At 40.9% G+C, this 16,403-nt stretch overlaps 1 protein-coding gene across 4 annotated transcripts in view; it reads right to left on the reverse strand.

The window, feature by feature from the left end:
* Positions 1-1,910: 1,910 nt before the first annotated feature.
* The window catches only part of col11a1a (collagen, type XI, alpha 1a), a 66,689-nt gene continuing 52,196 nt past the window's right edge, over positions 1,911-16,403 (reverse strand). For all 4 annotated transcript variants that reach the window (XM_063873975.1, XM_063873973.1, XM_063873974.1 and 1 more), the window contains 17 exons: positions 15,647-15,754; positions 15,202-15,255; positions 14,995-15,048; positions 13,971-14,024; positions 11,821-11,874; positions 10,563-10,670; positions 10,191-10,244; positions 9,824-9,877; positions 8,942-9,049; positions 7,844-7,897; positions 7,719-7,754; positions 7,407-7,460; positions 7,045-7,291; positions 5,923-6,035; positions 5,511-5,579; positions 3,656-3,889; positions 1,911-3,378 (listed from right to left, as the gene is read on the reverse strand). In XM_063873975.1, coding sequence (XP_063730045.1) covers positions 3,232-3,378; positions 3,656-3,889; positions 5,511-5,579; positions 5,923-6,035; positions 7,045-7,291; positions 7,407-7,460; positions 7,719-7,754; positions 7,844-7,897; positions 8,942-9,049; positions 9,824-9,877; positions 10,191-10,244; positions 10,563-10,670; positions 11,821-11,874; positions 13,971-14,024; positions 14,995-15,048; positions 15,202-15,255; positions 15,647-15,754 — 1,602 coding nt within the window. In that variant the 3' untranslated portion in view covers positions 1,911-3,231. The remainder of the gene's footprint in view (positions 3,379-3,655; positions 3,890-5,510; positions 5,580-5,922; positions 6,036-7,044; positions 7,292-7,406; positions 7,461-7,718; positions 7,755-7,843; positions 7,898-8,941; positions 9,050-9,823; positions 9,878-10,190; positions 10,245-10,562; positions 10,671-11,820; positions 11,875-13,970; positions 14,025-14,994; positions 15,049-15,201; positions 15,256-15,646; positions 15,755-16,403) is intronic.

Below are 16,403 nucleotides of genomic sequence, written 5' to 3' on the forward strand. Positions count from 1 at the left end.
TTGGTTCCGCCCCTCCAGGATGGGGAGGGACCAGGTATGGGAGGGGGATTTTCATGCTCCCCAAAGAATGTCTCCAAGTGACTCTTATCCCCTAACTTTTGCTCTAGCGCCACCAGCAGGTTGTCATTCCTGTTTCCTAGGGACATATACGATATTTCCCCCACTTTTCAAAATACCACATACATTTTCATCAGCATTACTTTGTGTGTAGATCTGATTGGCAACACTTAGCACACCTATATGCCAAACTTCACATGGTAATGTTGTATCGCTATCCTGTTAGCATGCCATGCACATTTTGACCCACATTTGCTTTAACCTGAGACACTTCCTGTGAGAAAGTGCTCACGCTGTGTCTCAGGGTGGTGTAAGGTGAGTTACATTGTTCCTTGATGGGTCTTAATGGAGAATTGCTGCTCTCTTGTCTCAGATGGGTATCTCAGTTACACTTAAAGCCCGCTGTCACCATGTGTTCCCTCGGGCGGTGTAATCTTTTCACATCCCCTGATCCGGTAAATGCTGCAATTTTCGCTAAAAGTTTTTCCTCTCATTTACAGTATGTTGGAAAGGTTGCAGAGGACAGAATGGTCCCCAAGACTTATGTCCTCCAATTAGAGGCAACCTGAACACTCAACAAACAGTCACTTAACATCTCAGTGTTAAGTCATGGCTACTTCTTTCTCTTCTTCCTTCACAGAATGCTTGGGTTAGGAAACAAACTGACATGATAATAGAGGACAATATTACTGTGATCTTCCACAACAACTCAAAGAAATTTGATTGCTTCATTTAAATAAATTGTACGTCCTGAATATGTAAAAGTACCGGCTCAGGATGCAAGTAATCTCCGGAGACAAACACAGTGTTTGTAATGACACAAGGCAGGCTGAAAGTAACACAAGTGTGGATGAATCCTCTTCTGACGCCATTTGGAGCATTTCTTGATTGTTTTTCTTGTGTGTGTGCTGTTCCACATGAGTATTCTCTTTGGTCGTTTCTCTACAAAGAGCCACACTCCAAAGAAAGAAAGATAAAAAGAAAATACAAAGTCCATTTATTTTGCTGCTCAGCACAGACTTGTCAGTTGTTATTATGTGGATTTCGTTTGCACTCTTCAAGGAGAAAATAAAAGGTTTAGCAGTGGTCAATCCTTTGAAGTGACACAGCTAACATTTGTTAAAGGAGTCTCGGGTAGATTGAATACTAATGAGGCCTGATTTTCTCCTCTGTGGTGTGTAAAAGAATCATAATTAGAAACAGGCTACCCATAGACACCACATAGTTACATCTAATCTTGACAGCATGTGTCTGTACAGTAAATATAAAGCTTGAAAAAAAGCATCATGATTCCATGTTCATTTTCCTTTGCTTCACTGCAGTCAAACTCTGTATCCCATCGTGTAATACAAAATTGAGGTTGACAATTTTCTCACTCAGACGTCAGACACGCAGTTCCTATTTGTATTTACAATCACTCACAGGCAATTCCATTATGACACAAAAAATATCACATAGCTCACAAAGCGCAAATTAAAAAATCTGATTCTGTATAAAAGAGATTTTGCAATGAAAAATAATTCACATTTGTCAGAAATATGCTGAGATTACTGTGCTAAAAACCCTCTGCACTCTATTGGAGCTTTTAACGCCTTTGTATGATATGCCTTGATATTTCCCCTCGGAATGAAAAAAGAAATCACTTCTCCTGTGAAGTTAAATGGCCTAATGTGTGTGCTTCTTGAATAGGCACTTATTACACTGAGATACAAAGGGAAATAAAGATCAAATCCATAGCTATTCCTTCTCGGTGATCCTGAGAAAAGAAGCAAATATGAAATTGCTTAAATAAGATTGAAGTTTTTAACTATTGAAAAAAAGGAGACTTTACTCATTATGTACTCAGAATGAAAGGAACTTATGTAAGATGTCTTTATTGGTTTCAAGAGATGCAATTGCACCAGCCCAGTCTTAGTTGAATTATCATATCCTTGATTTAAAGTATGTACAGTAGGTAGATCTTACACAAACCATTGAGACATTCAGTTCACTGTTGTTTAGAATCCAGTTTTTAATATTTAAATGAACTATAAAAAGCACATTAAAACATTTTCTCATTTTAGTTACAAAAATGGGTCACCTAAAGGGCTTCTCATTGCATTCACAGAAGGATTTGAACAGTGGATGTCTAACAGTTAACGTATTTCTCTCTTAAAAAAAATCCCCACCCAAAATATATAAACTTAATTGCTTAACCAAGGTATATACAGGGCATATCATCCTTGCATCTTACAGGTTATCAAGAAAGTTTGAGGTATACGACCAAAATAAAAAGCCTGTCAGAAAACAAAACAGAAAAAAAAACAACAAATAGAATTAAATAAAGGAAAAATGAATGCCATGATTGCTTCCTACAAGCACAGGATCACAACATTAGTGGGAGATGTTGCCGTGTACGGGCTGGTGTGTTACTTCCAGTTGTTTCTTAAGGGCAAAATAGCGAATAACCTCAAGCTTTGGACTGTCAATATATACAAAGGGAATACAGTCTAATTTAGCAATAGAGAATTGTTTGAATGCTCAATTTATTTGCTTCATGACAAATACACAGTATGTGTTGAACAAAAAAATATCAGAATTATAAATGTATTCGATTGAATGATGTCTTTAACTTACACTGTATAACTTTGAACCAACATTGAAATTAAAGAGCCGGAAGCAGAATCACATACACATGCAAGTTTTGAAAGTGGATTCAGAAAGAACAGTATTGTACAAAATAATAATTACAGTTTTTTTTATTATTATCAAAATACACCTTCTTTCTTAGCACCTCTTTATATTTTTTGTGTGTTTGAACAAGCACCATTGAAGTCGTTTTCATACAGCACCTGGAGAAACCAGAGAGGAGGTCTGTGTCCCCCCATGTCTCCTGACCCCTCTGATGATTACCTCCAATTCACCCTCCTCTGCCACGCGTTCAAATGTCCTTCACCTTTGCTCCATAACGTGGTTAAGTCATGTGGTTCGAGCCCTACAAGGGCAACAAGTATTTTCCTGGGTTACACGTACATACATGGAAAGACATGTTTGCTACACCATCTCTTATTCAAAACTTGCATGTGGCATAGAAAGGGGTGGGGGGCTAGAAATGGGGTTTGATGGTACCCAAAACGTCTCAACTTGACTTTCTTTTCTGGCCCCATCAAGTCCTTTTTTTCTCTTTCTTTTTATTTAGCCAAGGAAGCAGACGGGCCCAACTTCAAACCCAAACTTCTGGCTGGGGTCCCCAAAGTCAGTGAACATGACATCGATGATTGGAACCTGATCGATTTTGGGAGTATTAATCTCCATCACAGTCTTTCCATAGCCCTTCCTCGTCTGCAACAGGGGAGACACACACAAACACACACACACACACAGAAACCCATTAGACAAGCAAAACAATACACACACATTGGCTCACATGTTCCTAACAGCACACGTTGAAATGTATGTTCATGCTAATCATTAGGTCTTCAGACTTGTGTGTCACAGCCATTAATGGGCAAACATCAGCTGCAATGTTAGCCTTCCATTCTTCTTGATGCACTGCTGATGTGATTTCATTTCAGGAATACATTACTGCTGAATGGAAGAGACAGAGGACTGGACTTACCGCACATCCGTCTGAGAGGGCCCTGATGTAAGGGTTGTTGTCGTAGGACATCTCCTCATCGTTGGCGCCCAGGAAGCGCATCGACCTGTCGTAGCTGTTGCTGGTGGCGTCGTGCCATGCCACAGACTGGTGGCAGCTGAGGGTGAAGTTTTGCCTGGCAGAGGCTGTCAGTAGTCTGAGGAAGGTCATCTGAACCATGTTTATTGAGTTTCCATCTACGTCAACGTAAGAAAGCTAATGGTGGAAGAACAGAGAGAGAAACACAGGTTAAAGGGAAGAAGAATGATGAGTCTACTATCAGATTTATTATTCCTCAACATTTGCCATCATCTTGAATTAAAAAGCGATATTAATGTTCGTAAGACTGAATAGAATCAATTACTAACATGTATAAAAGTCTAACCCTACCCCCAATAATGAATTCATATCATTATTGGACAGGGTTTTGAGAAACATTAACCACGGCTGCCTCTCTTAACCCATTGAAACCCAAAACAGCTTTGACAATAGTTGCCTGACCAGGAGAGTGAATATGGGCCCCGGCCGTGGCACAACTGGCTGGGGCACCTGCACCGTACGCTGGCGACCCGGGTTCGATTCCCGACCCGTGGTCCTTTCCGGATCCCACCCCGACTCTCTCTCCCACTTTCCTGTCACTCTCCACTGTCCTATCCGATTAAAGGCAAAACCCCCCAAAAACCATCTTTAAAAAAAGAAAAAAGGGAGTGAATATGCCCACTAGAAGACGCGTTGCTGCCATAAAAGCCCCCTGTACAACAGAGACACATGGCTCAAACAGACAGGCCACACTCACACAGATAGAGTCAGGCTTCTTGCCCACATCCCCCAATCCAAAACAAAAACTACTTCACAGACTGAGGACTTCTACACTCAAGCATCAGTTATTCTGGTGCTTAAATTGTAACCAACATTATCACATTACTTTATCAAATCTGGAGTTTTCATTAATTGGTTAATTGACAGTGGAATAGCACAATGTGTACAGATATTTGGTCCCTATGTAAAGGAGAAGGAAACCCGGATATAAATGGCAGTTTAAATGCTCATTGTTCATCAAAGGTAAAATTGTAAGTCTCACTTTATGAAATTTTACTTATTTCGACTTGTATTTTTGTCTCTCCAACAAAGTTTAAGTCAAAGTATCCTCAGAGCACCAGCGACCCTGACTGAGCCTTTAACTGTGGGAACCTTGTCTGAGTATGTGCATGCAAAGCGCCCTTGATAAGTTACCGGGAGATGTACGGTTGTTTGCAGCGCTCTGTCGCCGTCAGACTGTTAAAGTCTGTTTTGTGTGGAAATACATCAGCTTGACAATGGTACGATGGAGCGGAACAAATTCTCATTTCTGACTGCAATAAATAGTAGTTGATGTTTACTGGAAAAATGTTTAACGGTTCAAGGCCAAAGAGGCGACTCCTGGAATAATAAAATACTGAGGCATTGTTCTAGAATCCTCTGTTATGATTTATGGATGCTCTTTCTATATGGAACCGTTTCAAATGTGTAATGACTGAAACTGAAAATTAAGCAATTGGTTTTTTCTTCCTGATAATCTGGCTCTGCCTAAAGTATGAATTTACCTAAATAACTTAATACTGCTTAAATGTCTTTTTGGGAGGCATCTTTAGTCGCTGCATCACAATTTCAGGCGTAAAGCTGCTATTAGAATATATATGCAGCTCCGTGCCGTTTTGCAGTGTCCTTGAACAGGTACAAAGGGGAATGCAGGGAAATAGGAGATGGAGCAATCCATCCAGTTCAGCACTAAGTGAATGGGGCTGTGTTGTGCAGTAAACTCAACGGGCTGGATGAAAGAAGAGGAAAAAATACTTACTATTTGACCACGCTTAAATTCACTGAACCATTTTCCAGGAAGTTCTTTGGGCCATGAAGATATTTTGACCTGTGAAAAGCAAATCACATTAATACCAGACTTGTCATACTCATGACAATTAGATATGAGATCATGGACATGAGGGCTAATGTCTTGTTGAATAAAGTAAAGCCTCAAGGAAAGTTTATAATGTAGGAGCAGGAAATAAATATGTGTACTATTTGAATATTTTTGGAATACTGTTTTCACCTTTTGGTGAATATCACATCTGTCTAAGCTTAGCCCTGAAGCAAATCCAACTTCAGCCGAGTGCTTTGCTGTTTGTGGATGTTGGATTTCATGATGTCCTAATATTTGATGAATGATGATTATAAGGTTGTGAATCCTATGGGTACAATCCAAAGTCACTTACTACATTAGACTTCTTATCAGGATAGATGCAGCTTTCGCCTCCGGCGGTGAAGTTACAGTAGACTTTGAAGGAATCCCCAGAGCAGCCTTGGTTTGGATCAATCCAGTACTCGCCTAAGGAGAAGCAGGCACACTCAAACATCCTGTTTCACTTATGTCCACAGAAATTGGCTTAACGCTCCTTTTCAAACGAAGGCATGCTAGAATTCCTAAACAGTAATTCCATTATCTTTGTCATGGCTTATAAACTGCTGGATAAGTTGCTTTTACGCCTGATCAGGTATACCTTTTGTGCAGCAATTTTCTAAATATTCTCCTCAACTATGTCAAATAAATAATGATAAACTTAAACCAAACCACACAGCTTGTATTATCCTCATTGCTTCACCTTGCATGTCAACCACTCTTAATTGTACTAAGTAAACTGAGGGCCCAGAGGTCAAATTGCTTCAATAAAGTTCAGTTGGGTTCAGTTAGGTCCAGCAGTGGCTCAGTCAGTAGGGGCTTGGACTGGGAATCGTAGGGTCGCCGGTTCAAGTCCCCGAACAGATATGAAATATGGAAAGTAGACTGCTACTTGGAGAGGTCCCAGTTCACCCCCTAAGCCCTGCTGTGGTGCCCTTGAGCAAGGTACCGGACACCTCCAATCCCCCCTCCCCATTGCTCCCCGGGCGCTGCACAATAGCTGCCCACTGCTCCTAGTACTAGGATGGGTTAAATGCAGAGGACCAATTTCACTGTGTGTGCTCTGCTGTGTGCATGTATGTGACTAATAAAGAGGGTTTCATCCTCCGATTCTATCTCTATTTACAAATGTAGACGAACCAAAAGTACAAAACAAAAAGGGAACTGTTCTAATCTTCTCAGGGCAGTGTTTACAGCCACTCATTTCAACAAAGTTGAGTTTGTTTCTTTCACTTGAGTCTCATTTTTTTTGATAAACACGTGTATTGATGAACAACAATAGTTGAGAAAATCAAAGCGTCTTGATTCCTTCAGATTGAATGAAGGTCTTCTCTGCTGCAGCCTGTCTTTGTGATTTTCACTGTGGCCTGTGTTGTTATATAAAATGTCTACTAGCTTTTTCTCTAAACTCACACACTCCTGCTTTGGTTCAGCTTACCATCAGGGAACTCTGGGTGGCAGAGCTGCAGGTCCTTGCATGTCCTGGCAGGATTGTTTTCTGTGCCCATGGGGTATTTCATGCGCTCGATGTCTTGTTTGAGGTTGTTGAGTGAGCCGAAGATGTCCTCCATGCCCTCGCCGTAGTCCATGATGATAGCAGCTGCGTCTGACTGCATGTCACTGGAGCGCTTGGTCTTCTTAGGGGACTGGATGGGCAGGGGCTGGATAACTTCACCAGGAGGGCCCTGTAGATAAGGTTTAATGAAATAAGACAGACCTTTAATGTTGTGCAATACTACAGTAGAGACAAAATACTACATCATGGGAAAAGAGACAACAGTAGTAGTCTTAACTACTCACAGGAGGACCAGGAGGACCGATGGAACCAAGGTCTCCCTTTGCACCAGCCGGACCCTGAGAGAAAAGAAACATGTTAACCAAAATAAATCAAATGTACTCGTACCTTTATTTATGTAGCACCTTTAAAACAAAAGGAGCTGCCTAGAAATGCTTTATAGTCAAGGCAGATGGGTTACCACTTGTGTAAATACGGGTGTACTGTGACAACAAATCATAATAGGACTTATGTTATGAGGGTGAAAACAATATGAGGGGGGTCTCATACTGGGACACACAGTGAAAGGATGTCTTTAAAAACTCGATTGTACTCACAGATGAACCCTTGGATCCCTTGGGACCTTGAGGACCCTGCACAAGACAGGACAGAAGCACAGCAATTTAGGAAATTCATTCCATCATCAGTGTAGATTGAACGACTGAATCAGTAAAATACTTACAGGCAGACCAGGGGGACCTGGAGGACCAAGAGGACCAGAAGATCCACTGACACCCTGGGAAAAGAAGATATTTGGAGAGAAAAGTATTATTGTGAGGCTTCAATAATGAGTGTAATACAAAGATATAATTTTGGCACATGATGTGGAAGGGAGATTAGTTTATGAGCTGAATAAAAGCAGAATGAGCTTTTTTCTTATTACTGAGATGAGAATAAATCTTGATTTCAGCCATCAAGAGACGGCCAATCACTACACTTGCAAGATTTTGTTTCTTTGAACCCAGCAATTCACAATCTGATAGCTCAATTTTGTCAGGAATTAATACCAAACATTATGAGGCCCATTTATTTCGAGTCTAAAATAGAAATGGTAAACTGAGTGAAAACTTTTCTGAAGTCTGTGCCCTGACAAAGGGGTCATTATGATTTCATTAGGCTTAATCTCTAGATACTTAATCCAACCCATCATCTTAAATCACTAAGCTAGGGCAGTCCAAGGGCCACAGCAGGACAGAATAGCATATTCAGTCATGCTGCAATGTTTATTTAAAAATGGATGAAGGCTGTCATCAGTCCTTATCCAGACTGAGCCTTAACCTTCTTTCAGGACTGCTGCCTGTTTTTATGGAGGGCTCAGTGGCTGACTTTAATGCTTTAGTTCAGAAGGAAACCTTTTCAGTGTTTTCCACCATGCAGTTATATTATCAGGGCAGGCATCAAATACACAGAAAGTGAATACCATCTAAGCAAGTGCAAAAAACAATTCTGTGTTGGCAGTGTTAAAGAAGCTCATCGGCAAACAGTGTGGGGACATTAAGAAAAATATCTGATTTCCTTCAAACATACATAATAAGTATAGTTTTATCCTTCCCAACATTCTTTATAATCCAATCTGCCAAAAGTTAAAACCAACAGAATGTTTGATCATTGAGGTAATTGAGAGTACAGAGAAGCAGTGCATGCTGGGGAGCTGCGCCGCACTGCAGTGTGTTTCAGTCAACAGGGATTGTGGAAAGACCCATGAGCCACAGAGGAAGGGCAAGATGTGAAGGGCAAATGGCTTGAGGACCAATGTGGGTACGGAGTCATTATTACTTACACCGTCACCCTTGCCTCCGGGAGAACCTTGGGGTCCGGGCAAACCTCGGTCGCCCTTCTCTCCTTGCTCACCAGGGGGTCCGATCAGACCAATCAAACCTGGATGACCCTGTAGGACGAACACAAATGTGCAAACACAAATAAGATTGAAGTGTAACAGCAATGTCCTCAAACTTTAAAGCCCTTGCATACATTTCCCACATGGTAAAAACTGTAATGGCTTTCTTTCATAACACTTAACGCACATGGGAGGCTGGGAAGGGTGAGTTCCATTACCATACAAATACTCAGGTATTAAATTGAAATGTCTCTCCAGCAAACGACACAGGAGAAACACTCAAAAAAACACAAACAATCCACAACACAAAGATGATGAATTTGAAGTAGGCAAGTTTAAACCAGGCCCAAAGATTTGACAGCATTATAAACGCACAACAGCGCGCCACTTCTGTGTGCTCTAAACCGCTCTCTCTCATGCCATCATGTCAGTGTGTGGGAGGCAATTTAGATAGAGTAATGTGTGCTGTCTGAATATGCTCTGCAGTTATATTTCAACAGAAAATATGACGGTGGCAGCGTAGAATAATAGCAAAGAAAAGATTAGACGGATTAGAGTGATACATCACATTCAGCTGCATATTCAATCCTGTTGAGAGGTTTTCTCTTAAAGTAAGGTTAAAACTAATTTGGTTTCCATAATGTTAACATAAGTGCTATGATCATCACTGCTTTGTAATACTAAAAGATGTGCATTGATCAATTGCAAAGATTTGGAAGCTGTGTGCAGAGTCCTTTCACTGTTTGTGTTTATTGTCCAGACTATTTGGAACCTGGGAAATGTAATCAGCTGCAGTCAGTGACAAGAAAATGGGGTTACACTCACCTTTTCACCTTTAGACCCAGGATCTCCTTTCAAACCAGGAAGGCCAGGAGGACCCTAAACAACAATAGCAGAAGTACAAACTCAATTTCACATAGAAAAAAAAAAAGAGAGGATATCAAATGCACAACTAGCAAGACAAAACATGTCAGAAAATTAGGCAATAAGGACAAAGAAACACGAGATGAAACAAGAAGAGGCATATTCCATAAAGAGAAACATAGGAAACCATCAATGTTTTAATGAGATGACTTAAAGGGACAGTTCTGTTTGTCAAACCTCTATAAAACTATTCCAAATCCAAATGGTTAATAACTAGTGAGAAATTGTGAGAAAAGGGGAGAGAGAGCAAGAAGTTACGCATACTAACCATAGGACCAGGTGGACCATCTTGTCCTGGGGCTCCAGGCAGTCCTTGTTCACCCTGTGAAAAGGCATTAAATTGCAGTGAGCATTATAGCTTGCTGTATTTTCTCCGGCCTGCCATTGATTTGCTGTGCTCAGCACGATGATTAATAGCCCAAACAGGGGAAAAAGTGTGTGGAATAAACAAGCGAAACTAAAGTAAAAGCCAAATGGGCGTATTGATTATTCCATGAAGTCTATCATCATGCCTAAGCAGTTCCTTTTTATGCGTACACTGTATGTGTGTGTCTGTGTTTGTGCATGTTTGTTTGAGAGTGGAGCTGGATTGTAAAATATTGTATCACAGCGGAAGATTACTGTTGTAGTTCAGACTTACCACAGGGCCAGGGATTCCACGCAGACCTTCTGGACCAGGCTTTCCTGAGGGTCCCTGGGGTCCAACTGGTCCGGTTTTACCTGCTGGACCCTCAAGTCCTGCTTCACCCTGTATACAAATGTGGTCAAAGCATGATGAAAAGTATAAGAAGTAGACTAAACCTGATGTATTGTTTTCATATTTTTCAGAATGATTTAAATTTGATTACATTTATGTCTTTATTCATTTGGATTTTTTTTACGGTTTTCTTATCAAACAGAACCGACCAAATTCTGCAGCTTTGAACAAACACATCATTTGTTGTTTTCAGGGTTTCTTTGGAGCCTCTGTATCTCAGAGTATTTTTATCGGGATTCAGCGGCAGGCTGCTTGTAGCTTTAAGTTCTGCTGAGACAGTATGCAGTGTGAAGATGGGGTGGATAGGGACAAGTATACAAGAGTGTAAGATATCAAATGTGCAGGAGTGCTCATGCTCCTCCAACTGAGGTTCTGGCACACACACAATAATATATGATGCTACATCGTATAATGTTTATATTTCAGGTTCATGAACATATTGTATGGCCTCAGGATCAGTTTGCCTCAGCTGCCTTTAATCTGAACCACATCAATATGCACAGAGACAAACACAGCTCATGGAAATAAGACGCCAAGCATGAGCTGCAAGGTGTTTCAAGATTACAGGCTTACTGCAAAGTGTTAAAACTACTTTACTTAGTGTTGCATATGTACACTGAGAGTGAAAAAGGTTATATAATATAGAAGCATAGTGTACTAGAAACTTAAGTTTTGAATCCATACTGATGTACCCAGAATGGAAGTAGAGAGGTATGTTTGAGCAGTCAGTTTGAATATACTCAGCATGCACCAGCTGCTTATATCTGAGTGAGCTTCTGCACAAACCAACATGTGTTTAGATCTAGACTATGAAACCAGGAAATTGTTGTAAAACACGTGTTAACTCAGGAACACTTGATTTAGGCTCTGATTTAGACGAAAAGAAGAACAAATAGGATAGCTCTGAATACCTGAGGGCCCCTTTTTGTTAGAATAGAAATACAGTTACAGCACAATGTAAGAAACAAGTGTGTCTTAGTTTCCTTTAAATAGGCTGGATCCATACATTTCCTTTTAATGTGTGTGGGGTTAAATTACTTTGACATTTTAGCACTTTTAATTCAAGAGAGGGAACGCTGAGGGGGGTTGGGGGACTTGCTGAGAGGACTCTACTGTGCGGAGGATGAATTGATTTTGTTACCTTAGCGCCTTTCTCTCCTTGCCTGCCCTCTGCACCAGCAGCCCCCGGAGGTCCCTGAGGAGGAGAGGACACTGCGTTAGCACTTCAACACAGCATCAACACAAACTAACTGTACACGACCGGGCAAACAAGTAAATGTTCAGCATTGACCTTTCACAATATTTAGTTTCATGGTCCCCAACAAGGGATGATCATCACCACTAGAAATTTAGTAAGGTCATCACGACAGCCCCCTGTCGTTTCCGTTCATGAACCGTGCCATGGGATGTCAGGTTGTCTTGTTTGTCTGGTTAGATCCACCTCCAGTCGTCCCTCTTCAGAACTGCTCTTCATCCAAATTCCTCTCTCATCTTTGGCCGACTGAAGCCTGAGTGCTATTGACTGAGAGTCTATAATGTGGGTTCGCCCCCTGTCTTGGAGCTTTCATCTTCTCCTGACGTGTGCCTCTTACTGGTGGGGAGGCTTGCTCTCAGCCCAAAGAGCCATCTCAAGTGTAGTATGATATAACGCAGCTAGAGTCTTTGTGTAGGTGCGTTCTCTTTTCAAGGTTGCGAGAGCGCCTTTTGTTTGGCTCTGCAGCATCAGGTGTGTCTTAAATGCGTACAATTGCTATCAGTTACTGAAATTGGATAAAAGGGTAAACATTTAAGAAGTAGAATTAAAGCCAGATAAGACTCATAACTTTTTAATGAAGCAAAGTTGAATGCAATTTAAGCATTAAGGCCTTAGCAAATGAGATTGAATACTATTGGCTGTTATACTAAATGAACTTATTCAGAATCATAGTCTGTGCTGGAGAGAGACTGTTGCATTTTTCTACAGGCAAAAAGATGAGAGGACACAAAAAGGGCCACCAGATCCTAAGCAACTCCTGCTGTTATGTATTCTAGAGAAGCACCTCTCGGGGAGCAGCAGGATTCATCTTAGGTCCTATTTTTTCCCTAAGCGATTAAAGACCTATGAGTGATAAAATAGCCCTATTCTTTACCATAATCCCTTGGCCATTTAGCTGCAGCATATGCTGATACCATGCTAAATGCTCAAAATGCAAATTTCATTGGGCACATTAGAAAAGCAATCAACTCTGGTTTTAAAATGCAAGACATGTTCTTCTCCCATTGGACTGAGCCTATGAGTCTTTCTTTGAAATGCAGTCAGTCATTTGAGATTGTGACTTTTTCTTTCAAATTCAGGAGAGTAGCAGCTCATTTCCATGTGGACTTAGAGCTTCACATCATATTGGAAATATATTAATGTTTAACTTCAGATGTGTGCATTCAAACAGCAGCTTACTGGCTTTGATTTCAGTTATCTCAAACTCATACTGGAGGTTGCTGGATACAGTGAGAGTAAACATCATAGAAACATACACTTTTCATTTGGTAACTCGTTTTTCATAACTGTGAAAGTAGTTCTTAAAGTATTATCCACTTAAAAAAATCACATCAAAAGTTTTTATTTTAACTAATTAATCTTTTGGTGAGAAATCCAAAAGCCCCCTCTTTCTCCTGTCATAACCTCCTAACAACTTTAGCTGGTCTATGTTATGCCTTTGTTTTGCTCTAACTGTCAGTCCAGCAGCCATGGATCAATAATGTGTCAGACTTGCTATATCTCTTTCGCTTTCTTCCCACAGCCACAAGGGCGTAATGAGTTTGGACCCAAGGCTCTTTTGTTCCAGCTACTTTGGAAAGCCTTTTCAATTTCTTGCTGAAAAAAAGATTCAAGACTTTCACATCCTGCCATTCATTTCTCAACAGGCTTTAAGGGGGATTTCTTTTGCAGACAGCGCAACGCCGTGACCCCTGAAATCTCCCACTTTGCTTTCCCCACTCTACTTTTAATGAAAATGAATCTCTCCTGCTTTTCTGCCAAGATGGAGTTCTTGAGGAGGAGTTGTTGTAAAGCAAAGTGGGATACGGGTCTGTTGGCTACAGAGTCCGATTACAATGCCAACAGATACACACAACCTGCATCTATTTTAAAATAGAGCTATGTTTTTTAGCTTGGGCTCATTGAGTCATGTTTATAACACTGATGAAAGCTTTGGTCAGTAACACATTTCATATCAAAACAACTCACTCACGCATTGATAATATGCCACAGTCAGACTGGTCTATCTTGGGATGTTTTGATGGCATCACACTTACTCTTTTGCCAGGTGGTCCAGGTGGGCCAGATTCTCCTGATGGACCTGGAGGTCCCTGAAAACACAAAAGAGACAGGAGGATGCTATTAGAGACACAAAAACAAGTTGTGTTAGAAAATGAGTCAGTGCTGATATGAATTTGGAGATACCAGCATGCTTCACCAAATCTCCCCTTTTTCTGCCAAAAGGACAATAACAAAGAGAGCATATTGACATTGGGGAATTTTCGACCAGGATCGTCCAGAAGCGTAGAGCCAATACTCAAAGTCGGATAAGGCACTTAACTGCCTGAAATGATACATACTGTGCTTCCTGACACACTCTCTTCCAATTATGTGAGGTAATTACAAGCAATCAAGCCAATTTTTTTTCATTCGCACTGGTAAATATTTGGTAGTTCTGACAAGTCAAGGCAGTATTTCCAGCTGTTTTATAGGACACAGTTAGATGTTAATCACAAATAACTCAAGGATAGATATAGCTTCCTCTTAAATAGCACTGTGCCATCATACTGAAAGATTACAACCGATTTTAATATATCTTTCCAAACACTGTATTCCATTTCAGTGTTCAATCAGAGTTCATGAACATGCATTCATTCAAAACTGAAATATGTAACATCATGGAGTAAATAAAATCATTTTTGTGGCATTGATAAAGGCTCATTTAAATTCATGAATGCTAATTGAGAGTTGTGAATCATAGCGCTTTGCACAGAGCAAGGACATTACTGGGTTTTATTTCTAATGACATTCCATGAATCTGCAAAGCAGATAAGTCTATTTACCTTACACCCCAGAGAATGGACTACATATCATGAATTCAATTGCTGCAGTATTACTTATTTACTGACTAGATGTGATCACAGCTATGACTGCAGTCCACTTTTGGTGGTAAAGTAGCATTGAAAAGTTACATTATATAAGGTGTTTGTAGAGTTTCCCTTAACTGAATCATATGAAGTACATGTTGTATACTCATGCAGTCATTTGTTCTGGCCAAATATTCGGGAAAAAGCAACTTACCGCCTGTCCAGCCTCCCCATCCTCTCCTTTCTCTCCTGCCTCTCCATCAGTTCCCTGTAAAAGAGGGATGAGCTGGTTAGAAAATGTCTGCCAATCAAAATATTTATCCTATACCTTATTGCTTCATTAATGGAGTTAACATAATGTATAATGTGAAAATACATGAGCCTGTATAAAGTAAACATGGCTACAATATTTCATACTTACAGCAACACCTGGCTCTCCAGGAGGCCCAGGGTCTCCAGGGAATCCAACAGGACCCTGCAAGATAAAAGGAATGCATCAGTGTAACAGTAGTAGCCTGAGGCGCTGCAATTGAGACATCTTTTCCCTGGCTACTGGTATTAAGGAGATGTCAGTAATTAAGGCTGTCATGGTTCTAGGTGCATCCGATGACAACCATTGAAGGCATGTTGATGGAATGATGGTGATTTTGCAAATCCATGATAAAAAGCCTCACTGCATCCCTTAGCATGCAGCATAACATGTAAACTCTGTCAATAAAAAGGCTTTTTAGCTCTTGAATATGTTCTGGGATAAAATTGCCTGATTCAAGGCTGGGGAAGTTTCCTTTAAGCAGTGTATTTGAGCCTGTTCGACTGAGCGCTGGAGAAGGCTCTTTGGTGATTGTGAGAGTATTTGGCAGACTTACAGGGTTACCCTTTGGACCGTCATCTCCAGGGGGTCCTTTGGCACCGGCAGGTCCAGCAGCTCCAGGGGGGCCACCCTCTCCTTTCTCTCCTCTCTCGCCTTTAGGCCCCTGTAGTAGTGGGGGGTAAACGAGGACATTCATCAGTACAGTACCACGGGGGGCCGCAATAATAGTCCACACTGAACTGGGTATAAACTGATGTGTGGACACAGCCTGCTGAGCGAATGTTGGATTCAAAGCGGATATCAGTGTGAATACCAGAGGACCACAACCCCGCTGAAGTGGAATAAGGCTACACGCATTTTTCAGCTGCATGAGCTCTTAGGTATGATGTTACTGGGTTTCTACAGTCCTGTTTTGTATGGTGCATGAAGGGAATAAGCATAGCAATGTATTGTAATATTGTGTCAAATGAGTCATCCCATTTATGTGTGTGAGTACTAATTAATACACACAATAATGATGTCTACAGTACATTGTATAGCTAGGATTTATTGACTAATTATTGTCCCAATGCCATTAGAACCTAATGTAACACTTCAATGTAGAATGACTCTAAGGATAACTGAAAGGCTATGGGCGGAGCTGTGCTTTTCATTGAGACGTAAGCTGCACACTGACTTTGGCAATGTCAATGACACCAGCAGTTTGCTGGAAAACTAGCAGGGGACATTATGAATGCCTGTAATCATGCTCCACTCCCACTGGAGATAGGCCATCTTTCCAATCTGCTGTTGTGCCTCAATACTGATAAATG

Source organism: Eleginops maclovinus, chromosome 21 (genome assembly GCF_036324505.1).
Source record: "Eleginops maclovinus isolate JMC-PN-2008 ecotype Puerto Natales chromosome 21, JC_Emac_rtc_rv5, whole genome shotgun sequence".
Lineage (NCBI taxonomy): Eukaryota > Metazoa > Chordata > Actinopteri > Perciformes > Eleginopidae > Eleginops > Eleginops maclovinus.